Genomic DNA, 25,692 nt, shown 5'->3' with positions numbered 1-25,692 from the left:
CCACCCCCCACACGCACTCACACACACACACATTTGTTACTTGCTTTACATTTACCATGAGAGCAAAACCAATCCTACCATGTTGTATCCTAATCTTCATGGTAATCCACTCTTCGGTCGCTTGCTGGCTCACGTCACTTGTCAGTTCCCAGCGTCTTCTCTGTCCCAGGCCCTGCGAGTGTGCTTTCAGGGCCAGATGGCAGTGGAGAACTTGGGAGCCCGAAGGTCAGGGTTCGAATCTCAGTGTTGCTGTTTCCTCAGGCAGGCACCTAGCCTCTGGTCTGGGAGCTCCCTTTCCTTGTCTGTAAGCTGGGGTGATGGTATTAGCATTGGCCTCAGAAGGCTGTGAGGTAGTAGGGGAGGAAATACATGCCCAGCCTCTGCCGCTGTTGTGAGTGTGTGTCTTATCGATGTGACTCTTCGCGGTCCCGTGGGACCAAGTAGAACTGACCCCACAGGGTTTCAAGCCTGTGTTTTTAAGGGAGATGGTCACCAGGTCTCCTTCGGGACACTGGTGGGTGCCAACGACTAAGGTTTCCGTTAGTAAGTCAGCACTTATTCAATGCGTCACCAGGGCTCCTTAAAAAAAAAAAAAAAGGCCTCACTGCCATCGAGTGGATTCTGACTCACTGTGACCCTATTAGGGCAGAGCAGAACTGTTCCTGTGGGTTTCCAAGGCTGGCCATCTTCACATCGGCTGGTGAGTTCAAACCACTGACCTTGGAGTTCGCAACTCAAAGCCTAACCAGGCCTCCCTGTTATTGTTGTTAACTCTTATTGCCATTGACTTGATTCTGACTCATAGAGACCCGATAGGACAGGGTTGAGCAGCTTTGGTGGGTTTCCAAGACTGTAACTCTTGATAGGAGTAGAAACCCTTACCTTTCTCTGGAGGATCAGCAGGTGGTTTCAAACTGCTGACCTTGTGGTCAGCAGTCCAATCCACTAGGTGCCATCAAGTTGGTTTTGACTCATAGCGACTCTACGGTCCATGGAATGAAAACCTGCCTGCTCCTGTGCCGTCCTCACAAGCTTCTGATGTTGGAGCCCCTTGTTGCAGCCACTGGGCCAGCCCGTCTTGTCAAGGGCCTTCCTGAGTACGCGGTAAATGCGCAATAAGTGTCGCTGAAACAGTAGAAGGAATTGTGCGCTTGTCCTGATGGAGGCACAGCTGAGTGTTTGCTCTCAGCCCTCTAGGCTTATGAAGACGGCCTCTTATGACAATTACTCGAATGCTGTCAGTGTCCAATGAAGAGTGTGGCCATGGAAAGCCACACTGATCGGAACATCTTCGGAGCGGGACATTTCAGCTTGTGGATAAGGGTTTATTCCCAAGAGGAGACTTGGTGATGGCAGCGATGGTGATGGTGGTGATAAGGGAGAGGGGTTGTCCAAGGAGTTGAGCGCCTTCCTGCAATTTATTTTCAAATCCTTGTGCTGGTGTTCCACTTAGGGTGGACTCTGTACAAAGCCACCAGCCACTGGGGAGTAGCCATCACCACACGGCTTTGTTAACTGTCTTCTTCAAGGTAAGGAGCAGGACCTACCGCTATTATTGCTCTCTTTGGTCCAGCCTGCACACCACCGGAGGAAACACGGAACTGGAGAAGTGCATGGTCCACGGTAGCATATCTGTATCCTTAGAAGGGGAGGGAACAAAAACAAACAAACAAACTCACTGCCATTGAGTCATTGTCAACTCATAGCAACCTAAAGGACGGGGTAGATCAGCCTCCTAGTTTCCGAGACTAGGACTCTTTCCCAAAGTTGAAAGCCTCATCTTTTCTCCATAGAGCAGCTGGTGGTTTCAAACTGCTAACCTCACCGGAGGCTACCCTTGTTCAGAGCTAAGCTAGCGACTGAATGACCCAAGCTCCTACTCATCCTAAAACGCCCAGCTCAACATCACCCTATTTTGTAATCCCACAGCTCATTGCACTCAACTCTGTCATAGGCCTCACACCATAGCTGTCACTGACTATTTCCTTTTCCAAGGATCCTGGTTGACATAGTGGCTAAAGCATTCGGCTGCTAATCAAAACAGTCGTGGATTGGACCCACACGCTGCTCTGTTTCTGTAAAGACTTACCGCCCTGGCCTGGAAACCCTACGGTGGCAAGGCGACTTGTCTTACCGGGTCGCCATGAGTTAGAATGAACTCAACGGCAGTGGGTTGGACTGCTTACTCTTCCAGCTCCCCAATTCACCTATGAGCTCTTTGTGAACACACACCATATCTCGATCCTAATGGAACTGAGTCCCTATATGTGCTCAAAATATTGTTTCCTTTATGAATTTAACCAATATTTGCCAAATATCTATCAAGTACTAGAGATTTTACAAGTACAAGATTTTTTAAGTTAAATGAAAAAGGAAATCTATGTGCTAGGGAGAATTTGCAGTGAGGGGGAAAAGCATATGATGGAAGAACTCGCAAACGGTCGGAACAGAGACAAACCTGAGGCATAATTGAGGGGGGTGCGGTGGGGAGCACAGGTAGTAGATATAGTTGGGTGTGTAAAAGTCAAAATAATTCTAAAATACCTAAGGCAATGCTTTTGAAAAGGTGGAGGAAAGGACCAATCTTCTAGAAAAGCATTGTTGACTACGTTTACTGAAGAAAGATATGACAGAAAGAGCTCATTACAATGTACAACGTTGAATCTGTTGTAAAGATTCTGCTGCCCCAACTCATGAAGCAAAACCAGTGTAAACTCGATGCACAATTGTAGCATGAATTTAGCAGTGCGTTTGCAAAAGCAAATAGAAGTCCCAATCATTATCCCAGGAATGGAAAGGTGTTTGCATGTGAGCAAGGTCTGTTAAGAGAAGGCAGCAGAGGGTTAGATTAAACTAGAAACTACGGCAGTGGTTCTCAACCTTCCTCATGCCGCGACCTTTTCATACAGTTCCTCATGGGGTGGCGACCCCAAACCATAACATTATTTTCGTTGCTACTTCATCACTGTCATTTTGCTACTGTTATGGATCAGGCGACCCCTGTGAAAAGGTGATTTGACTCCCAAAGGGGTCGCGACCCACAGGTTGAGAACCACTGCTCTGGTACTGTAAAAGCACCGGTGCATTGTAATTCCCAAACCAAACTCACTGCCACAGGGTCCATTCTGACACAGTTGAAACCCTATATAAGGTTTCCCAGACGGTGAATCTGATGGGAGCAGTCAGTCTCATTGGTGCCCAATGGACAACACAAGACAATCTCTTAGGTTGTCTTCTCTGCCCAGGAGTGAAAGAAGTGTTTTTAATGGATAAAAAGTGTTACCAAAAGTTTACAGATGTGTCATGCTTCGTGGTGCCATGCCAGAAGTGTGCTCTTTGAAGTAGGAGACCTGTTGCTTCCTCTTTCCACTGGTACTAAAGGGCTTGGGCGAGGCAACAGGGAAAGACGAAGAAGAGGTAAGATGGTTGGAAAGGAAGTCATCAACCAATCTCTCTCTCTCTCCCTCTCTCCCTCCCTCCCTCCCTCCCTTCCTCCCTCCCCCCCTCCCTCTGCAGAGCATGATCATGGACTCACAAAAATCCAAGAGAATCTATTTAAAAAACCCCACAAACCACCTTTGGAACAAATAAGAGAGTTCAGTAAGTTTCCAAACACAAGGGAAACATTCAAACCCCAATAGTGTTTCTACTGAACTGTGTTAGCTAATTGGAAAACATAACAGAGAGGCCGCATTCACCACAAAACAACAATGAAAAGATCTCTAAGACAAAGACTAACAAAATAGGAGACTCTCTGAAGACATTTGTCAAACATTGCTACAGGAATCTTAAAGAAGACACAAATAGATGGATATATCAACAAGAGTGTGCATATGTGTGTGTGAATAATCAGGTGTATGTTAAAAGCATATACACACAAAGGTGAGCCAAAAAGTATTACAACAAAATCACCTTCATTACACAAACATATCAAGGGGAGAAGCTATAGTTTCTCAACATCTCCAGCTGGGTCTACACACGGCTGACGAGGCGGCAGCGCTTCTGTCTCTCTAACCATCTTGGGAGGATTCTGTGCTTTGATTGACACATGTCAGAACAACAGTTGGGGCGTCCTCCAGGGATTTGTTCAAATCATGTTTGTTTTCAAAGTTCTGTTGCGTTTGGGGAACAAAAGAAAGGGGCCAGGGTGGGTCTGTCGGGTTGATGAAGTGAGGTTCCCATGAAATTCTCCTAGGGCATCCCTTGCTACCCTGCCCCACTTGAGCAGATGCATTGTGAAGTGGGGGGGGGGGAAGGGAAACCCCAAATCGTCTAGGCCCAACTTGCCCAACTTTATGATAACCCATGCAGTTTTCAATTGTCTACAAACTCTTCATAATAACCCCCAGTATTCTTTGAGACAATCCATCCAGATTACCCCTTGGGAATCCCCAAAGACAATTGCTATAGACCTCCCTGCCTTCAATGTTAACTGGCCTGGCTGATACCTTTGGAAGACCCGGTTTTAGTCTTGAACTGCTGACCTTGTGGTTAGCAGACCAACGAGGAACCGCTATGCCACCAAACAGGTGTCTGGAAGCCCCTGTCTCGATCAGAGTTTTCCTTGGAAGGGACTGAGCAGATAAAGACGGAAGTGTTGCTGAGAGAAGGTGTCTGCAGCCACCACCCACAGATCCCAGAGACACGTTAAAAGACGTGCTTTGGGGAGACACCATGCATGTATAAAATGAACTGGGACCCTAGCAACCTTCTCTCTCTGTGCATGCATGTATGTGTTTAATGTGGGGGCTGAAAGAGTTTGTGGCAAATGGAACTAAAAGATAACCAGTTTTTCCCCCATAAACTTTTTGAAGCGTCCGTGTGCGTGTGCACACACGAGCATGTGTACTGGCGGGTCGGAAGCACTGACCTCCCCATTATCAGCTGTGTGCTGTAACCACAGTGCCACTAGGAAGCGTTCTGTGTCCCTGCCTCCTTCTGTTCATAACTCAGAGACACTTTATCAAAAACTAGTGTCCACGGTTATTTAAAAAAATTAAGTGCGATTCCAGAGAAAACACCAACAGGCTCTTCTTTTTAGCTTAATCTTTATATGGAAAGGCGCCCCTGTGGGGCAGTGGGCGATGCACCGAGCTGTGAACAGCAGAGTTGGTGGTTTGAAGTCACCAGCTGCCTGCCCCTCGGGAGAAAGGTGAGGCTTTCTGCTTCTGTAAAGAGGTCAAGTTTCTGAAACCCGAAACCCTTCGGCCCTCCTGTATGGCTGACCAGTCTCGGGATCAACTCAATGGCCATTAACTTGGTTCTTGAGATTCTGTGAAAGATCAGAGAGAGGCAGGCAAGTCTGGTGAGTTACAAGTCTGAGCTCTGGAGACACATGGGCTAGTTGCAAGCCATGGTCATACCCTTTACCGACTGTAGGTAAGTTACTTGATAGCGCCGTGCCTCAGTTTCCACTTTGCGTAATTAGGATCGCAGAAGTACCTACTCCACAAGGCTGCCAGTGAGAGCCCGCTGAGGTAGCAAACAGCATCTGTCACCGAGCCTGGTCCACCTCTCGCACTCAGTCCGGACTCTGTTCCTGCATTTCTTCTTCTTTCTCTCCCCAGTGAGGTTCATCGACTTTAGCTCTGCAAAGCCCTCACACATTAACATACACGCGCGTGCACGGCAGGCAAAGGTAAGGGGACCTTGAGACTTCCCGGGGACTATATTGCAGATAGCTCCCCCATTGCAGTCTCGTTATATCGTAAGGCAATCTGCAGCATGTAACTGAACCTCGCGTGTAGCCGGTTGTACTAGGAATATGTTCGCAGCTGTGACTCCCCGTTCCAAGCATGCAGGCTGCAGTGCTTTAGAGGTGGACTGCCTCTCACCACCAGGAACCCGGGTGGTGTTGTGGCGTACACGATGGACTGCTCACCCCAAGGGCAGCGGTTTCAAACCACCAGCTGCCCTGCAGACAGATGAGCCTTTCTACTCTCATAAAGAGTGACAGTCTCAGAAACCCACCAGGGCAGTTCTACTTGGTTCTCCAGGATCACTATGAGTCAGCTTGGACTCCGTGGCCGTGAATTTGGTTGTTTCTATTTCTTTCTCACAGCAAGCCGGTAGGATGGGCACTTCCACCTGACTTTGCAGGAATAGAAACTGAAGCTGAAAGGGGTGCAGTGACTTGGCTAGGGCCCAGTGGAGTCAGGGACTCTTGATTCAGTCCTTGATGTCTCATGGTGCTCTTCTGGCTGCATGCAGGGCCCTGTGTAGATCATCTCGTGCCAAGTCTGCCACACCGCCCATACACCGGCCTGTGTGTGCTTTTGTACAGCAGATATCTTTGGGAGCAGCTCTGGGCTGACCTGTCCAGTTGTCAGGAATAATGGACAGGTTGGACTGCTGTAAGGAGGTGCAATGCCCAGGGATCCAGGAATGCCCAGCTGTTGTCCCAGGCAATAGCCATCCACCTCAACCAAGGTCCTGAAGGAGATGCTGTCTTCATATGTGCAGGTACCTACACTCGGCAAGATGGAGCTCCCAAGGAAAGTGGAGTCCTGCTTGGTTAGTAGATTGGCCAGAGCCTGCACAGTCACCAGTGTTCCAGCCACAGTCCCACAAACCTGATCATTCCAGTCATGGTTGGACTTGTGTCTCTTGGCCCAAGAGCCTCTGAGAGATGCCAGGGCACCATTCTGCCTGCCAGATGGAATTACCTGGGTGTCAAGACCACCATGGAGGTTTCTTCAACAAGATTGATGAGAGTCGTTTGGGCAGAGACCCCCAGTATTCTTGTTCCTCAAGTGGGATAAGTCTGAGGCAGGCATTGCAACTCTTTCGTGGAATTCCTTGTGAGAAAGACGAGACCAAGCTAGGTATGACTGGGCCTCACCCACCTGGGCTGGATTATGACTCCATCCATGTGGGTTAGGGCTGCCATAATCACTCATGGCAGCAGGAAGAACAAGCCACGGTCCCTACTCTGCAGAAGTGGGGTAAATCCATTTGTGATTGCTCAAGGGGTGGTCATGGATGGTTCTGCATGCAGAGGGTTATTAAAGCCACAAAATGGGGTTGGGGTCTTGAAGAGATCCTCATCAAAGGGAAGCTACTCAAGAGGGGTTTTAAAGAATGAATGTGAATTAGTTAGGGTGCATGGCCAAAGGAGGAGAATTGTATGCCAGGTCCTGCCTGGAAGCAACTTACACCCTCCTACTCACATTGTATGGGTTAAAGCCATTCTACCCTATTCTGGGAGAGAGAGAGAGAGAGAGAGAGAGAGAGAGAGAGAGAGAGAGAGAGAGAGAGAGAGAGAGAGAGAGAGAGGGAGAGGGGAGAGGGGAGAGGGGAGAGGGGAGAGGGGAGAGGGGAGAGGGGAGAGGGGAGAGGGGAGAGGGGAGAGGGGAGAGGGGGAGAGGGAGAGGGGAGAGGGGAGAGGGGAGAGGGGAGAGGGGAGAGGGGAGAGGGGAGAGGGGAGAGGGGAGAGGGGAGAGGGGAGAGGGGAGAGGGGAGAGGGGAGAGGGGAGAGGGGAGAGGGGAGAGGGGAGAGGGGAGAGGGGAGAGGGGAGAGGAGAGAGGAGAGAGGAGAGAGGAGAGAGGAGAGAGGAGAGAGGAGAGAGGAGAGAGGAGAGAGGAGAGAGAGAGGGAGGAGGAGAGAGAGAGAGAGAGAGAGAATGAATATTCAGGATCAGACCTGCGGATTCCCAGAGTTGGATATTTAGCTTCTCTGGTCATTTTGATGTTGAGACTTCCCCAGCACAATGACATCATAGGTGGGGCACATTTACCTTTGGGATCTCAAGGCTGAGGACCCACGTTCAAGAGGCTTCAAAAAGTTTGTGGGAAAATCCATTTACTTTTATAAATTATTATTTATAATTTATTATTTTTTCATGTCTTACACTGACCGATGTCTCCCTTCACCCACCTTTCTGTTTTCCGTCCCCCCTGGGAGTGGGTTATATGTAGATCATTGCAATCAGTTTCCCCTTGCTCCCCCTCCCTTTCCCTTCCCTTCCTGGTATTGCTACTCTCATTACTGGTCCTGAGGGGGTTATCTGTCCTGGATTCCCTGTGTTTCCAGCTCTTATCTATACCAGTGTACATGCTAAGATCTAATTGTATTTGTAAGGTAGAATTGGGATCATGATGGTGGGGGGAGGAAGCATTAAAAAACTAGAGGAAAATTGTATGTTTCATTGGTGCTATACTGTGCCAGGGTCTCTGGCTGGTCTCTTCCTTGTGACCCTTCTGTAAGGGGATGCCCAGTTGTCTCCAGATGGGTTTTGGGTATCCACTCATTCACATTGATATCATTTTTTTCCCATTTACTTTTAACTCCACTTTTCTATGAACTTTTTGAAGCCCACAGCTACTTATGATGCCAGTGCTTGGAAAGCTGAGACACCCTGGGCCCCTGCTGTGTATGATCATGCTGGCCTGACCACCCTCCACTGGCCTGAGCCTTTCCTCTCAGACTTCACCTGGGATCAATAGAAAAGGGGAAGGCTCAGCCTCACTGTCTTCCCGAGGACAACAAATGAGGCTGGGTGTTCATTTGGGGCGCCAAGTTCCTAAGTTACCATCGATTCAGATTGCCAACATGAAACAGTAGGCTCAAGCCTTGGGGCCTGCTTGGCTACCCTGCTATCCTGCCGGAAGACACTCCAGGATTTCCCGGAGATCCCTGTGTCTTCACAGGAAGGCAGTGGGCACAGGTGACTGGCAGGGGCATTTACTGTTGCTGGCCGGCCCAGGGAAGCCACACTGCTGCTCACAGCTGACCCACTACCTATGGCCCTCACTACTCCTGTGTAAGTTGTTTGAATGCTCTGTCAAATGGCCACAGCAGCCTAATTTCCTTTCCATGAAGTGAGGCAGAACTCGTCCGTGTCCCTCCAGCAGACTCCTCTCTGCCTCTGTCTCTGGGCCTCGTTCCCCCTCCCCCAGGTAACACACTTCCGCAAAGGTTCCTGTCACCGCTCCTCCCTCCTCTCCCCCGCCCCCCATGTCATCTGGGGCTCAGCCTCTCCCCAGCTATTTAGGGTGGGGAGGGTCCCACTTCTGGGGAGGGATGTTGTACGAGCTTCTCCCTCCCTTCACCATCGGGACAGGGAAGAGAAGGGCGCGCGCCCCCCGCCTGGGTCCAGCGGCAGCGGGCCCGCACAGGACCCGGCGACGGCCCTGCCCCGAAGGGACATTTCTCCGGCCTGGCCCCCCGGCCCTCTGCGGCGCCCGAGGCCGGAACAATAGCGCGCGCGGGCGGGGCGGGGCAGGGGCGGGGCGCTCCGCCCGGCGCCGCCCCCGGCCCGCCCCCCGCGCTCGCACTCCCGCGCACACTGGCTCCCACCGCCGCCCGCCCAGGCACTGCCCGCGGGAGCCGCCGCCGCGCCGCGCCCGCCATGGACGTCCGCCTGTACCCCTCGGCGCCCGCGGTGGGCGCGCGGCCCGGGCCCGAGCCCGCCGGCCTGGCGCACCTGGACTATTACCACTGCGGCAAGGTAGGCGGGGGCCGGGGCGGGGGCCGGCGGGCGCTTCGGCCCGCACCTTCGGACCCCGGGCGGGGCTGGTGCGTCCCGGGCCGGAGCGCCAGGCGGGCGTCACCAGGCAGCCCGGGACACTCGGGGGGCCGACGCCGGCGGTGCCAGCACGCGGACACGCACTCGTCTGCACCGCCGAGGGGCACTTGACACTCACACCGCCACCCTGGCGATACACTTAAGCCCTGAGTTCGGGTCCCGGGCACAAGTCACCCGACAGTCACCGCCATGAAGCCACAGTAGACGGGCGCTCCCCCACGCCTCTCCGACGGCCTCCCGGTGTGGGGACACAGGTCAGCACACAGTGACCCCTTACAGGCAGAGACCTACTGAGCTGCCTTCCTGTCCCACGCAAGCCATCGTGGCAGGCATTTGTGCACAATGACCCGCGGCCACTTGCACACGCACCGCCAAGCCGCTACCTACCAGTGACTCAGTCACACACCACGGTGACACGCACCGCGGCATGCCCCCACCCGCTGTCACACCCAGTCAACAACTGGGGACAGCCACACAAAGAAGTCGCTCCGACAGTCGCTCGCACACACTCACAGTGACCCGCACAGGCGCACTCTGTCGCACACCGCCGCCCTGGACCAAGTCGACCTGACGGCCACACGCTCACACGCCGTCCCCCCCAGGGCCCCACGCCGCCCCTCGCCGCGCCCCCACACCTCGGCACCCCACGCGCGCGTCCGGGTTCAACTTCTCGCCGCCGCCGCGCAAGAAACGGGCCGTCCCTGCCCCGGGGCCTCGGATTCGGAGTTGGCGACGGCCAAGGGAGGGCTGTGCCCTTCCGGGAGCGGGCAGCGGGGCGACCCTCCTGATTCGGGGCCGTAGGGACGGGTGCATTCACCCCCACCCCCCACTTTCTGAGCGAGGCACCCCCAGGCAGCTTGGTGCGGAGCGCTGCCTCCCGCGATGGCGCTCAGTGCCCGCACCCCGCGCGGAGCTGCCGCCCGCACCCCCAGCCGCGCCCCGCCGGGGAGGGCCAGGTGCGGCCCAGCCGCGGGGCTCCGCGTCTCTCGCCCGGGAGCGAACTTTCAAACTTAGTTGGGAAGCCAGCGGGTCAGCGCGCCCGCGGGTCGGCGCGTCGGTCCGGTGCTGGCCGGCGCCGAGCGCGGCTTTTCGTCACTCGGAGCCCGGATTGAACAGCGCGCGTGGGTTCCCCGCGGTCCCGGCGCAGACGCGCGGGCTCCGCGGCGCTGCGTGGGTGAGTACGCATCGGGTGCCGGGGCTGGCGGCTCCACCCCCCCACCGCCCTCCGCCCCAGGGTTTCTTCCCCAACCCCCTTTGGAGCTTTTCGCAGGGCCGTGTGCTTAGGGGTGCTGCGAGTGGGGTCCTTCCGCTGCGGAACCCCGGGGCCTCCTCGGGCCGGGCCTTGCGGAGTGCGTCCCCAGGCTCCGGGGATGCAGCCACTGGGGCTGCTAAGCAAAGCGCGCGCGCAGGTTCCAGGACCGGGCGGAGAGGGGGGCGACTGGGGGCAGGGATGGCGGCACGGGCAGCCTCAGCGAGGGCCTGGGGTGGTTATCTTTTGTCCCGTGACTGGCAAAGTTAGAAGCCTTAAAGGGAGGATGGTGTTCCCAGTGCAGGCTGGTTCTCAGCTTCTTCCAGCGGGTTCTCGTGCTGGGAAAATGGATTCAAAGTAGCGAGTGGAGTTTTCTGGGAGCACAGGGAGGTTGCCAGTGGGGATAGCTCATCCGCCGTCTGCATCGTTGTTTTCTTAAAATACAAAGTGGACATAGTCCCAACCCCTGGGTTGCGGGCCTGGGTGGGCCTGGGGGAATTGTGGCCCAAACTGTAGTGGGTCGGGGATTAGCTCTTTCTGGAGGTAGCCTTGTGGGGGGGGGGGAACCCCGCCAGAATGGGCCGTCCCAAATCGGGACCTATGGGAGGCGGGGCCCTGCTGAAGAACCTCTGACTCAGCACCCCATGGGGAAAGGGTGAGAGAAGGAACTGCGCAGGCAGTGAGAACCTGGTGCCTCGGGCTTGGGTCTGATATTTGGACCCCTGGCCCAGAGTCCTGGGTGTCCCAGGGCTGGGGCGGAGGGTAACTGAGTCACCTAGGTAGGCGAAAGGAAGGTGTGACCTTGCCTTCGGATGTGAGACCTGCTTCTCAATCCAGGCTGTAGAAGAGGAGGCAGGTGAAGTCACTTGGCTCTGCTAGGGTGGTGGGTCTATTGGTGGCAGACCTCCACACGGGCGTCGCAGTCTGTGGTGGGGCCCTGTGGTGAGGTGAGCAGGGCCCTTCTTCTCTGTCGCCAGAAAATGGGAGATGTGTGTGTTGGGGGTGTATGGGAAGGGGTCTCCAGGGGTGGTGGTGCTGCTGCTGCCTTTCCAACTAGTCATTGTAGAGCTGGGAGAGAAACTGAGCCCCAGGATACAGCAGTGACCTGGACTGCAGAACCAGGGCACTGCCCACACATGGGGTTGGGGTGTCAGTTCATGGAGTCCAGCTAAGAGGCTTGTCCCCACAGAGTCCCAGGCCTGAGAAACAAAAGGGCAAACATTTGCCCAAGTGATGCCGGACGACCACGGGGCAGTTGACCTGGAAGGGCTCTTGGCGACCGTCCCCTTGGCGACCGTCCCCTTGGCGACTGCCCCTTTAGAGATCCTCTGCAGAGAGATTCCCAGCCTCTTTAAACCAAAGTCACGGGCAGTGGTTGCTCTCTGGGCGTCTTTTGTTTGAGAAAATACACAATGACAAAAAAGCTGCTCTGGTTTCATTTTTTGTTAGAAATCGATGTGTGTTTTATTAATCATCATCATATTTGTTTGCATTTGAGAACAAGCTTCCCAGAAGGAGGCAGGCACATTTTCCACTTAATGTAAGAGCGGTGCTCAGTGAGCAGAGGGGTTGGTGGCACCATGGCTCCCAAGGTCCCCACGTTCTTCCTTCCTTCACAGAAGGGGAAACTGAGCCAGAGAATGCTGAACTCAGAGATTCCCTGGAACCTGAACCCAGATGGCTGGATTGTCCGTTCTGACCTCCTGGGAAGTGTCTGCCATGGTGTGAGGGCCAGGGGTCTGGGATACTGTTTCTAGGATACCTTTAATGCCCTTCAGCTAGGCAGGATTCTTCACCAGGCTGGGTACTGCCAGGGGCTGTCACTGCTGTGGTGATCCATGACAGACTACTGTAAACTGATTTTCCGAATTGGGCAGACCTGAATTCAAATCCCCATTAGTGGCTTTGAGAAAGTGATAGCTCTCTGTTTTAAAAAATTGAACTTTGCACATACAACAAAATACAGATTTTAAGCATGTAAGTCCACGAGTTTGGAACTGTAAACGCCCATGCAGTCCCCATTCCAATGGAGCAATAGAATGTTTCCCTCCCCCGGAAGTTCTCCCCTCTCCCTTCCCATTTAGCACCTCCTTCCTCAGCCCTGAGGCAGCTACTCATCTGATTTCTATCACCAATGCCTTTCTTCAGCTCTGTTTGACTGTATTAAACACACCCACGTCTCACTTGCTGACATGGTTGGGTTTCATTGGGTCTTTAGTGAACACTGGCATTATGCAAAAATAGGGGCTGAGTACATCAGATCACAGAACGGAGGCTCACTACACCATTAAGTAACTGTCAAATTCCATCATCACATAACTGCCAAACCACTGAGAATCATGGGCCAGCCCAGTGACCGCATTACATTGACCATCATGGTCAGCCTTACTCTTGCCTCCCACCACGGCTTTGTTTACTACTGCCAGGTGTATGTACACGTGCAAAATAGGGCAAACCACACCCACTGCCATCGAGTCGATGCCAACTCCTAGCGGCCCTGTAGGACAGGGTAGAACTGCTGCTGTGGGTTTCCAAGACTGTGTTTACACTCTCTCCCACAGAGCAGCTCATGGTTTTGAACTCCTGACCTTGTGGTTAGCAGCCCAATGCATGACACTACACCACTGGGGTTCAGATAATAGAATTTTTATGATGGTCGTATATGTGAACTGTCAGATCACAGAATAGTCAATAATTGGGGAATAGATGTATATTTAAAGTCTAGAGCCTCGTATGTAGTGTATATGTCATGGCTTTTTTTTGTTCAGCATAATGTCTTTGGGGAGACATGTGAGTTTGTTTCCAGGTGGGGTCTTATCCCTCTAGAGCTGCTAGAACAGAGATGAGACACAGGGATCTCAGAAAAACACATTATTTTCTCACTGCTTTGGGGGCTAGAAATTCAGATTCAGGGTGTTGGCTTTAGGGAAAGTCACAAAAGTCCTTGTGCCTTGGCTCCTTGGGGACCTTCATGTGGTATGCCACCTATCCTCCCCCATCTCTGCTTTCTTCTGGTACCTAATCTGCTCTGTTTATATTTCAAAGGAGATTGACTAAAGCCCTCTCCTACATTGATACTGCTGAGTTAACATTACACAAAAACCCAATCCCAAGTGGGATTATAACTGCAGGCATGGAGTTTAGAATTTACTACCCATCTTTCAGGAGGACGCAATTCGAACCACACCATGGGGCTGTTCCCAACAAAGCTACTGTGAACATTCTTTTCCAAGTTTGTGTTCTTATTTACTGTCTCGGTCCTCTGGAGGAAAACACGGCCTACCTTTGAGATGGGGGGGGGGGGGCTAAATGGGGTGATGCAGACCAGAAAAGTTCTTGGCACATGCCAGCCACTAATTACAAAACAATGATTACCAGCCATCTGGGATCTAGTCCAGTAAGAGGCTTAGCATCTCTGTATTCCCAACACCCTTCATCCCTGGTCTGTCTCTGAGAGCCAGCCTGGGTACCACCTTTCCCATGCTTCAAGGCCAACATCCCTCTCTCTTCCTGTGTGGGATGTGGCATGTTCTGCCATCCTTGGTCCTATCAACACATATTTATTGAGCATTTCTCTGTGCCAGGCACTATACCAGGCAACTGAGGTTACAGGGACTTTTAAATCGTCGAACATCTTAGATTAAAAATGAATAAATAAACCACTGCCATCAAGTCAATTTGACTCATATTGACTCTATAGGACAGGGTAGACCTGCTGCCTGTGGGTTTGGGACATTAACTCTTTAGGGGAGTTTCCAAAGCCTCATCTTTCTCCCTTGGAGCAGCTGGTGGTTTCAAACTGCTGCCCTTGCAAGTAGCAGCCCAACTCGGAACCACGGCCCTCCAGGACTCCCTGAGTGTCTTAGATGGCGAGGACGTCATTGACATTCTCTTCTATATTAATGGGGCAGGTGTCGGTATGTGGGGGAAGCATGCAGTTATGATTGATGACAACTATGGGGGAAAACGAGGCAAGTCAGAAGAGGATTACAGGGCTGGGCCTTCATGACAATTTTAAACAGAAAGATTGAGGGAGACCAGTGTCTTTTCAAAATTGAGCACACTTTATGACTCACCAGGTCAGCTTTTAAAATAGAATCTTACATTTCAGACCCCACCCCCCCAAAAAAAAAGTTCAGATTCAGCCGGCCTGGGTGGGGCCCTGGGAATTTGCATGTAGAACAAGCTGAGGGGGTGGCGCTCCTTGCTGCTGGTGCAGAGACCACACTTTGAGTCTGGGAGGCTTGGCTGGCTGTGCTTAGGCTTGTGTGGACTCGGCAGGCGGCACTGGCACAGCCCCCGGCCCGCCATCAGTCGCCTGGAAAAATGTGTGTTGCTGTGTGTGAATGCATCCTCTCTCCACTGAACAGCTCTGGGCACAGCAGCTTGGACCTGGATGGGGATCTACATGAATGAGTGGTGGGCTTCTCTTCTGGACCAGTCTCAATGGCATGGGTTTCTGTCGAACCCGATGGTGTGTCCTCACAGATTCTCTCTGCAGCGGTGCAGGTGGCTGTGGTGGGTCCTGTGGAGGGAGCCCTGGGCCAGCCAGGTAGCTAGGCGATGAGGTGGCTGGCTTGAAGGAAGCTGGAAGGATGCCTTCTTCTCTGTCCATCAACCTGGGTCTCCCTCTTTGCATGGGTGGAGGGTCCTCATACTGGGCCTCCGGAAACCAGACTTTTATACCTTCCCCGCACCAGGATGCCAATCCAGGCCTGGCACCGCTGCCCACAGTCTACTGGGTGACCTTGAGCATGCCACTGTCCCTCTCTGGGCCTCTGCTTCCCACTGTGCAATGGGAAAGCCAAGCAGTGACCATCAGCTTAGTGAGACGGGCAATAAGGTATGGGCATGGGATGAGATAAAGGGTGGGCTGGCCCTGGTGGGATAGTGGGTTATGAGTGGGCTGCTAGCTTCAAGGTCAATAGTTCAAAACCACTAGCTGCTCTTAGGGAGAAAAAAAGAGATTTTCTACTCCCATAAGAGTTATAGTCTCAGAAATCCACGCGGGCCATTCTACCCCATCCTCTAGGCTTGGTGTGAGTCAGAATCAACTCAGTGGCAGTGAGTTTGGATCTGTCCTTTGGTTCTGTGGAGTGTGGTGCACTGGGGGAGGGGGGGAGAGGGCTGGTGGTTTCTGAGGTGCTGGGCCACCTCTACTTTTGTGCGCACTAAACAGTATTCACCAAATAAGTGGATGGGGAACTGGCTGGGTGTCCTCTTGTGGACTGAGGGACTGGGCATCTGCTTGGCTTCTGGAATCGGAAGACTTTGGGGGGAGTGCTTTGAGTCCAGGGTGAGGCGGGGGCCAGGAGTTTTGTTGGTTTGACATTGGCAGAGAATCTTCTCTGAGTGGGTCAGAGGCCTCAGCCCAGCATGTAAAACAACCAGTGAACAGACGGGAGCAGCAGGAAGACTTGCGCTCAGAACAAGCACCTCCCCTCCTGTTCTCTCAGTCCCCTTGCAGTCCCCAACCTGGCGGTGTGCTTCTGAAGGATGTATTTTGCTTGTGTGATTTCCCAGATCTGGTCTCAGAATTTGGAAGCAGGGTGGATCATGGAAATCGGTAGGCATGCCACCTCCACCATCATTAGCACCAAGAAACACCCCTCCCCACAAACTCACTGCCATCGAGTCGATTCTGACTCATGGAGGCCCCAAAGGACAGAGTAGAACTGCCCCTGTGGGTTTCTGAGACTAGTTCTTTATGGAACTAGAACACCTCATCTTTCTCCAGAGGAGCGGAAGGTGGGTTTGAACTGCTGACCTTGTGGACTGAAGCACAGGATAGTTATTTAACCTGGGTTTCTTCAGCTGCACTGTGGGCATTTGGGCTTCTCTCTGGAGCTGCCCTGAGGGTTGGGGCTTGTGCCTCTGCAGCCCTTGGCTGGAGTGGTGAATGCTGCTTTCATTTCCGTTCACCAAGAGAAGCACAATTGAAAGTTACAATGGAAAAGGAACCTGCTTTTCAGCACCAGCTGCTGGAGGAAGGTCCGAAAGTACTCCCACCCACGACTGCCCCATCCTGTTCTTTTAAGGGGGAAGGTCTGGCACTCCCGATTCTGGCTGTTTCTGACCCTCCATCTCTGAGCTTCTGAGTTTCGGGGTGTCTGGTTTGAAGGGTCTCCTGTTGGGCTGCTCAGGATTGTGGCTTGGGGAGGAGGTGGGGAGCTGCTGGTTTCCTCTGTGCCTTTCATTTCCTTCTTGAGTGTGTGGGAGAGGACGTGGGCTCTGGAGGCAGACCACACTGCTTCACGTTCCTAGCCGCGCTCTGTTCACCAGCTTAGCTTGATCACTTTGTACTTACACGCCCCTCAGCCCCTCGGGTCTCAGCCTTCTCCACTGGAAGAGCGGCAGGAAGTGAATGGAAAGATGTGACTGTCTTCTTAATCTGTTTTTCCAAGAACTTTTGGAAGCTTTCTCCTCCGTACTAAGGAGCAGGCTCTGGTGGCGCTGTGGGATACTGGTTTGGTGGGCCGCTCACCAAAAGGTTGGCGGTTCAAGCCCTCCAGCCACTCCTTGGAAGAAAAGTGAGGCTGTCTGCCCCGTTAAAGATCCACCAGCTCAGAAACCCGACACAGGGTCATGACTTTGAATCAGAAGCAGTGTGATGGCAGTACGTGTGTTTTTCTCTTTTCTTTTTTCCCCCATGTGTGTAAGGGGTTAGTTATGCTGTCAATCACCCAGGGCTGCCATAAAAAAACCTATCCCAGTGGGTGGTTTTAAAGGCCAGAAATGTATTTTCCTGCAGTTGTTGAGGTTGGAAGTCTGATTGAGGGCATGTCTTCCGGGGGCCGGTGGGAGGAGTAGTGGTGGTGGCGGCAGAGGTGGTGGTTTTGTGCGCATCCCCTCTCTAGTTCAGCTTCTAGTAGCTGATGGAAATCCTTGACATTCCTGGGCTTGTAGGTGTATCGTGTGTGTGTGTGTGTGTGTGTGTGCGTGTGTGTGTGCGTGTCTTTGTGTCTTCTTCTAGATATGCTTCCGTGTCTGCTTTATAACTCAGAAGTGATTGGGTTTAGGACCCACCCTGCTCTGCTAGGACCTTGTTAACATAACAAGAGGAAACTCATCTTTCCCAGAAGATCGTATCCACAGGGACAGATGCCAGGACTTCAGGACATATTCTGGGGGTCCGCGGGGTCCCCTCATTCAATCCTTGACAAATGCCTCCCACACATTGTTGTTGGGCAGCGCAGGCAAATAGCGTTTCTCAACCTCTGCATTGCTGGCAGCAAGGGTTGGCTGGATCCTTGCTGTTTGGCTGTCCTGTGCGTTGTGGGCTGGTGAGCAGCATCTCTGGCCTCGACCCCTGAGATGCCACTAGCACCCTCACGTGTAATGACCGGTGTATTTCCAGGCATTGGCAAATGTCTCCCAAGGGAAGACGGCTGTTGGTTGGGAACCGCTGGCCTCGCTGCGGTGGTGCAGACCAGCTAGAAGATGAAAGCAGAGCTCTGGAGTCCATGCCCCCCGCCTCAGAATTTCAGCTCTGTGCCCCCCTCCCAGGGATGCCGGCATCTGCTCTGCCCATGGGCATCCTATTTATTTACATAGATCAAACCCTACAGGGTGATTTCTCAGCACGGTTTGGGAGCAGCAGTAAAAACATATGGTAAGCAATTATTAAGTTAATGAGTTGTGGCAAATTGTAATTTTATATCTTAGGGAAGAGATGTTGTATACACACGGGATAATAAATTTTGATCAATTATCCTGATGCTGAAGCTCGCTCCCGTACTGTTGCGCTGCCTGGCACCGGGTCTAATGAGCAGCAGGGCTGTGGTCTCTGGGATGCCGCAGGCTCTCTGGGATGTTCAACAGGTTTTGTTGGCGCACCTACTGTGTGCCCATGCTGGGATCCAGCTCCATCCTGAAGGCTCAGCAGCTCCACGAGATGTTATAAAGCGGGGGTGAAAACGGTGTGGATCTGTGACCAGGGAGGAGGCTTCAAAAGGTTTGCGGGGAGATGGAATTGGATGAGAACTGGATTTTTCCCCACTGCCTCTTTGCAGCCCCTTTGTCTTGGCTCCAAACCCTGAAATCGTGGACCTTGTCATTGTCTGGACCTCACCGTGGAACTGAGGATCACGTGGTAAACTCCATGTCTGGGATCTCGGGCGGGATAGTGGGCACGGTGTAGACGCATTCTCTTGATGCCCTCAGCCGAACTGATGGGACCAGATGGTTCGGGGAACAGATCCATGCAGTGGCAGGAGGGCGGAAGGGGCAGGTAGGTGTGAGGCCTGGCGAGAGCCTTCAGGAGTGGCATTGCCAGGGCTGGGGAAGGCTGCCCATGGCATTATCTTATAGGAAATGCCAGGGGAGCTAACCAGGGCATGTGGGTGAGTGGTGGGAAGGTGTTTTGGGCAGAGGCTTAGAGAAGGGCTTGGGGATACTGTCAGCTAGCAGGGGTTGGGGTGGGTGGAGAGTCCTGCCTGGGTGGGAGCTCAGAGACTAGTAGAGATCATCTTAAAGGGCACTGAACCCCAGTAGAGGTGTCCCTTGGAACCAGAGGTGGGTCCCCAAGGTAGACAGAAGGTTGCACATTGCTGGGTTCAGAGCCTTCTCACTGACTGCCACTGGGTTTTCTGCAGATGGGCAAGTTGAATGACTTATGTTTGATGACCCCTAAGTAGCCACAGATTCGCTCCTTTTCAGACTTGAGTGACCCACACTCAGCAGGACCCAGAGGGCAGGCTAGCACCTAGACTGCTGGGTTCTGCTCCTTGACATTGTGAATTGCTTGGACTGAGGGGGGCGGGGGTGACAACTGCCTGATTCTGTGGGCCTAGCAGCCACACTTGGAGAACCACGGCTCTGGATCAGAACATGAGAGCATTTTCCAGCCTTGACCCCAGACAGTGGGATCTGTCGCTGGCCTGTGTCCTGGAAACCCCACTCACACACAGGCAGATGTCCCAGATTCATGCCTGGGTCCCCCTACCGGTCGTGGGGAGAGCTTCCTCAATCAATAGATGCTGCATGTGGAAGGTGGTGGGGCTCTTGGGGGGGAAGTGCCCCTGACAGAGTGGGAGACCGCATGGCTGGGCAGAGGTGGGAGCTGGTTCTGTGCAGTGGCTGATGACAATGGAAAGGGAGTCCTGCGGCTGGGATGATCCCTCAGAGCTGTCCTACCTCGAGCCACGGGTAGGACTTGCCCTTGCCTTGGACTCTGGTACTATGTGGCCATTGGCTGCAGGCAGTTCCTTAGGCGAGGCAGTTCTCTGAGGTGGAGAGTGATTTTCACTGCGGGTCCAACAACTATATACCCAGCAGTTGGAGCTTGGAAGGGGGAGCTGCCACGGTATCCATCTCAGGGCGCTGAGTCTTGGGGTGCAAACCCACCTTTCCATTGGGTTCCCAGGAAGTCAAGGGCCAACGTGTGGATGATCTCAGAGACCTTGAGTCACTTGCTGAAGACCCTTGTCCGTCTGTGAGATTGTGAGTGAGAGGCCCTCTGTGGGAAAGGCAGGCTTGGTCCCAGCGAGGAGAGTGGGACTTCACGGGGCTTTCTGATGCTCACAAGATTCACGGACAGATGGGTGCTAGAGAGCTTGAGCAAAGGTGGCATGTTTTCCCGTAGGATAGGAAGGACTCCTGGTTGATTCCTGAGGGGCTCTGGACCATGCCCGAGGGACCTCTGCGCTGGGGACCACACTTTTTCTTTGGTCTGCAGTCCTGTCCAGTTCTTCCAACAAGATGCTACTTGGCCCTGCCCCACTTTGGTGAAGATCATGGTCAACATCCGCTTCACCTCTGGGCTCCCGGGAAGTTCAAGAGCAAACTTGGTTCATGAACTCCCGGTTTCATCGAGCTTTTCTGTCACCTCCTCCCTCTCCTCTATGGCCGCAACCCCTTATTAAAAGTGGAATTTGTTCTTTAGAAAGCACACCGAAATACTTTTAAATATAAAGAGAAAATATAGGCAGGGTTCCTCTGACCCTCTTTCCCTTCCCCCATGCAGTTCAGTTCCCCAGAGTAACCCCTGAAGGGAGGTTAGTGAGTGAGCTTACAGTCCAGCTATCTTTTCCACTTCTTCCTCTCATCAGTTTATACCGTTTTAATATATCTAATCACTTGCTTTTTAAATTTTCCCCCAATTTCGATGTTGTTTCCTGATTGCTCTCCTCTCCTCGACTGTGTTGTTGGTAGGAGCTGTTGAGCTGGTTCAGACTCACAGCGACCCCACGGACAGCCACACTAAACGCCGTCCGGTCCTGCACCATCCTCACCGGGGTACCTATGTCCAAGTCCATTGTCTCAGCCTTTGTGTCAGTCCATCTTGTCCAGGGCCTTCCTCTTTTTTTAACGCCCCTCTACTGGACCAAGCAAGCTGTGTCCTTTTCCAGGGACTGGTCTCTCCTGACCACATGTCCGAAGTCCGTGAGATGAAGTGTCTCCATCCTTGCCTCTAAGGAGCATGCTGGCTGTCCTTCTTCCAGGACAGATTTGCTTGTTCTTTTGTCCGTCCCATGGGATGGCTACTATTCTCCGCCAGCAGCACAATTCAAATGCATCGACCCTTCTACGGTCTTCCGTATTCAATGTCCAACTTTCACATGCAGATGAGATCTTCGTCTGTTATTTTTTTTTTTACAGATAACTGACTAGCTTACATCTTTTTGAGGGTGACCTTTAAAAAAGAGTTCCCTTTGAAGAGAATTGAGAACAGCAGTGGGAGAGATTGGAGAGGAAGGGGAGGGGCAAGGAATTCACGGAAACTGAGGAGGAACGGTTGCGGGGTTGGGGATGATTTTGCCACAAGCATTGTAATCAGTGCCACCAAACTGTCTGAGTAGAGACTCGCGTTCGTGTAAAGTGTGCCGAGCACATTCTCAATAAGAACCGAAAGCAAAATAAGTTGTTTTTCTCGTTTAAAGATATGAAAGAATGCAGATGGCCCCCAGCTCTGGCCCCTTCTGCACTCCCCGGTCTGCTTTAGTAAGGTGCTCTCCCTCCACAGACCTTAGGGGAGTTACCTTGCCAACAAGCAAGTTATCTTTTGTTTCCTGCAGTCACTGTTTCTCGGTGGTTAGCTTTTCGATTCACTCTTGGACTTTCATGCTATTTGTGATCAATGCCTGGTGAGTCGTGGTTGATGCATATGTTGTAAACGGAGGTCTCGCTGTTGATCTGCAGGAGCACTGGTTGGTGTCGTGGGGAAGTACTTGGCTGTTAACGGGCAGGTTGGAGGTTCAAGCCCACCGGTCGCTTTACCAGAGAAAGGTGAGGCGGTCTGCTCCTGGGACAATGACAGCATTGGAAACCCGGTGGGGTCATTCTGTCCTATCCTGGAGGGTCGCTATGAGTTGAATGGGCTTGAAGGCCAGGGGAGGACATAGTGACCTATTCATGATTGTGCATTATGTGGGCAGTGAATGTGCGTGTTTGCTCGAAGTGCCCTGGGCATGGTGAGTGGACGGGGACTTGCTGCTGTGGCATTTTGTTGGAGGGGTGCGTGTGCGTGTGTGTGTGCCTGTGTGTGTATGTGCGTGTCTGTGTGTGTGCCTGTGTGTGTGCGTGTGTGTCTGTGTGTCTGTGTGTGTGTGTGTCTGTGTGTGTGTGTGTGTGTGTCTGTGTGTGTCTGTGTGTGTGTGTGTGTGTGCAAACTCATTTCCGTCTGGTACATCTCTGCCCCTCACACAGGTCAGTGGTCACCCTGGGCACTGGATGCCAGAGGCAGCTCTCTCTCCTCTGGGGGCTGTTCTGAGGTCTTGGACCTGCTGGCCGTCCCGCTTCCCGGGGACTCAGCAGCTGACCCTGCTCCCTGCGCCCAGCCGTGCTGTCTCCCCTGAGAGGCTTTCAGATGTCCTGTGTCGCTGTGCTGCCTCCCATTAGGCTTCCTTGTCTGTCTGCACCTCTGACTTCTCATCTTCCCACAGTCTCTCTGATTCCCGGACGTTTCTTGTTTTCTACAGCTCTTGAGGATTTATTTGTTGTACACACACCTACCCCGGCCCTCACCTCACAGGTTGTTGTCCAGTTCTCTCCTGTTCACAGCGGCTCCATATGTCAGAGTTGAGCCCTGGAAGTTGCCAGTGGCTGACTTTCTTAAGAAGATCACCTGGCCTTTCTTCCACGTTGCCCGGGGTGAACTCAAGCACCCTAGCAGTCAAGCCCATGGCACCAGCAGGGTCTCCCAATGCAAACACACACCACATGTTCGTGTAGATGTACACGTGCTTATTCGGAGATACGAGGGGCTCCAAACGTCCATGGGAAAATTCCATGATCTTTTAATTCCGTTTTTCCCACCCAGTCTTGGAAACCCCTCGCAGGTTCAAATGGACATGTACATGACATGCAGATGGTGAGGCTTTGCCTCATGTGCTTAGGATCTGCCACCAGGAGAGATTAGTCCGTCGAGAAGGATGCCATGCTGGGTAATGTGGCGGAGCTGCGGAAAGGAGGATGTCCCTGGACAGGACAGACGGACACAGTGGCTGCACCGATGTGCGCAGACCCAACAGCCATCGTGAGGATGGTACAGGTCCAGGCAGTGCCTGGGTGGGTGGTCCAGCCTTGGGACCCCTCCACAGGGTCGCGATGACCAGAACTGACTTGGCCACATGTAATAACGTGCACGTGTGTGCAATCGTAAACCCGCTGCCAGCAAGTCGATTTTGACTCATTTCACTGCTGTAGAGCAAGTGGTTCCAGCACTGTAAACCTTACTGCAGCAAAGGGCCCCAATGTTTAACACCCCGCTGCCTGCCCCGCCGCCACAGACCATCTGTTGAGGGCTCTGTGTGGGGATCGTCCTGGCAGGGCCTGGGGGAGAAGAGAGGCTTTTGAAAGGTGTGGACTGCCCAGCCCTGCGCCCCGCCTCTCAATCTCGTGTGATGGGGTGTGAGCCCGTTGTCGCAGCCATTGTGTCAGCCCATCTCATCAAAGGTCTCCCTCTTTTTCACCCATCCTCCACCAAGTAGGGTGTCCTTCCAGAGTGGTCCCCGCCCTCCTTTGGCTGAGCGCTGGGGGAGGAACCGGCATGGCGTCTGCGGGGAGGTTGAGTGAGATGGTGGACACTGAGGACAAGTGGGTTGGGGGATCCAGCTCAAATTTCAGCCTGGCCCAGAGAAACTCCAAGGACAGGATTGCTGATCCTAGGAAGCATATGATAGGGAGCCACCCCGTGTCCTCCTCACTGGTTCCTGCCAACCCCAGACAGAACCTGCAGCCTTGTGCTCACCAGCCGTGCCAGGCACCGCTCCTCAGCCCACACCACCGGGACTCCGTCCCACAAGTATGGCTGGCGCACTGGGAAGTTCTAGTACAGTCTTGACAAAATGCAACCCACATGTTGCATTTAACAGCAGCGAAATGTGTGCAGATTTGAGGGGGGTCATCGCGACCCTGTGGAGGCGTCCCAAGGCTGGACCACCGACCCAGTCACTGCCTGGTCCTGCACTGTCCTCACGATGGCTGTTGGGTCTGAGCACATCGGTGCAGCCGCGGTGCCACTCCTTCCTGTCCAGGGACGTCCTCCTTTCTGCTGCTCCCCCACGTTACCCAGCATGACATCCTTTCCGAAGGATTAATCTCTCCTGATGGCACATCCTAAATACATGAGGCAAAGCCTCACCAACTGCATATCATGTACATGTCCATTTGTACCTGCGAGGGGGCTTCCAAAAGTGGGTGGGGAAAATGGGATGAAAAGATAATGGAATTTAATCCCTCCCCCCAGGTAAGAGTTCACGACACATGGAATCCAGGAACAGAATGGGAGTACCAGACGGGTAGGGGGAAGTTGGGAGAGGAGGGAAGGAAGCGGGGGGTGGTGGGGGGGAAGATCAATTGCAATGATCAACACATAACCACACCCCCACCACACCCCGTCTCTAGGGGACAAACAACAGAAACCATGGGAGAAGGGAGACAGAGATTGGTGTAAGATATGAAAATAAGAAAGTTTTAAATTATCAAAGAGTCAGGGGCTGGGGGAGGGAGGGGAAAACTGAGTAGCTGATACCAGGGGCTCAATAGAAAGTGAATGTCTAGAAAAGAAAGATGGCAACATATGTACAAATGTGCTTAATACAATGGATGTATGGATTATTGAAAAAGCTGTAAGAACCCCCAATAAAGTAACCTTCTAATAAAAAACAAAACCCCAAACTCAAAACCCAAAAGTCCGTGTGCTGTGTCAGCCAACTTGAACAAGAAACCACCGTTTCTGACTTTTACATCTTGTGGTAGTTTGTGGAGTTACGTATGTTGTACATAAGCAGACCCCCCCTCTGTCTACATCTTAGGTTCAGTCATTCAGAGCACCTCATTAAGTCTCCACAAGACTTGTATCAGCCAAGTGACTGAGACCCTAACAGGGAAGGAGCAGAGGCCTCAGAGGAATGGGCTGGGAGAGTCTGGCTTCGAACAGTATTCCCACCTATCCTCTCTCCTGCAGCCCTCCCACCCCCATCGGGATGGCACCCTCCCCCTGCCTGGGAGCCACTCCCCCTGTGAGTACCAGTGACTCACCAGCTCTTCTGGGGACCAGTGGGCGCCCTGCCAGGCCTCCTGCCTCCGTTTCCAACCGCAAATACCATTCGCTAATAGAATGCCTTCACATTACAACTAATTAAAACATGCTGGGCTCCAAGTTGTGCCTAATTTGCAGGAAGGATTGAGAACCTTGTTGGAAAAGAATCCGACTGAGTCGTATAACCCAGGGTCAATCTCATGCATAAATTTTTATTGTTCCAGTGTGCTGTGCTTTGACTCGAACTCAACTTCATGATGTGGTAAGTGGATGCTGTGTCTTTCCTCGCCCGTTTAGTCAGCAAATATTTACTGAGCGCCTTCCCTGTGCTCCCTCCTACACTCTTTAAGGCGGTCTCTTTAGGTGCACACCCCCCCCCCCCCCCGTGCTCCTTCTGTTCTAGGCTCCCGCCAGCAGGTGCAAGTTTCTCTGTA

The 25,692-nt window shown here is 52.9% G+C and overlaps 1 protein-coding gene across 1 annotated transcript in view; it reads left to right on the top strand.

Annotated features, from left to right (window-relative positions):
* Positions 1-9,350: 9,350 nt before the first annotated feature.
* TOX2 (TOX high mobility group box family member 2) overlaps positions 9,351-25,692 on the top strand; it is a 154,223-nt gene continuing 137,881 nt past the window's right edge. The window contains exon 1 of the mRNA XM_075527807.1: positions 9,351-9,449. Coding sequence (XP_075383922.1) covers positions 9,351-9,449 — 99 coding nt within the window. The remainder of the gene's footprint in view (positions 9,450-25,692) is intronic.

Source organism: Tenrec ecaudatus, chromosome 12, assembly GCF_050624435.1.
Source record: "Tenrec ecaudatus isolate mTenEca1 chromosome 12, mTenEca1.hap1, whole genome shotgun sequence".
In the NCBI taxonomy this organism is placed as follows: Eukaryota; Metazoa; Chordata; class Mammalia; order Afrosoricida; family Tenrecidae; genus Tenrec; species Tenrec ecaudatus.
Note: the sequence above shows the minus strand (reverse complement) of the source record. Positions and strands in the feature narration are given on the sequence as shown.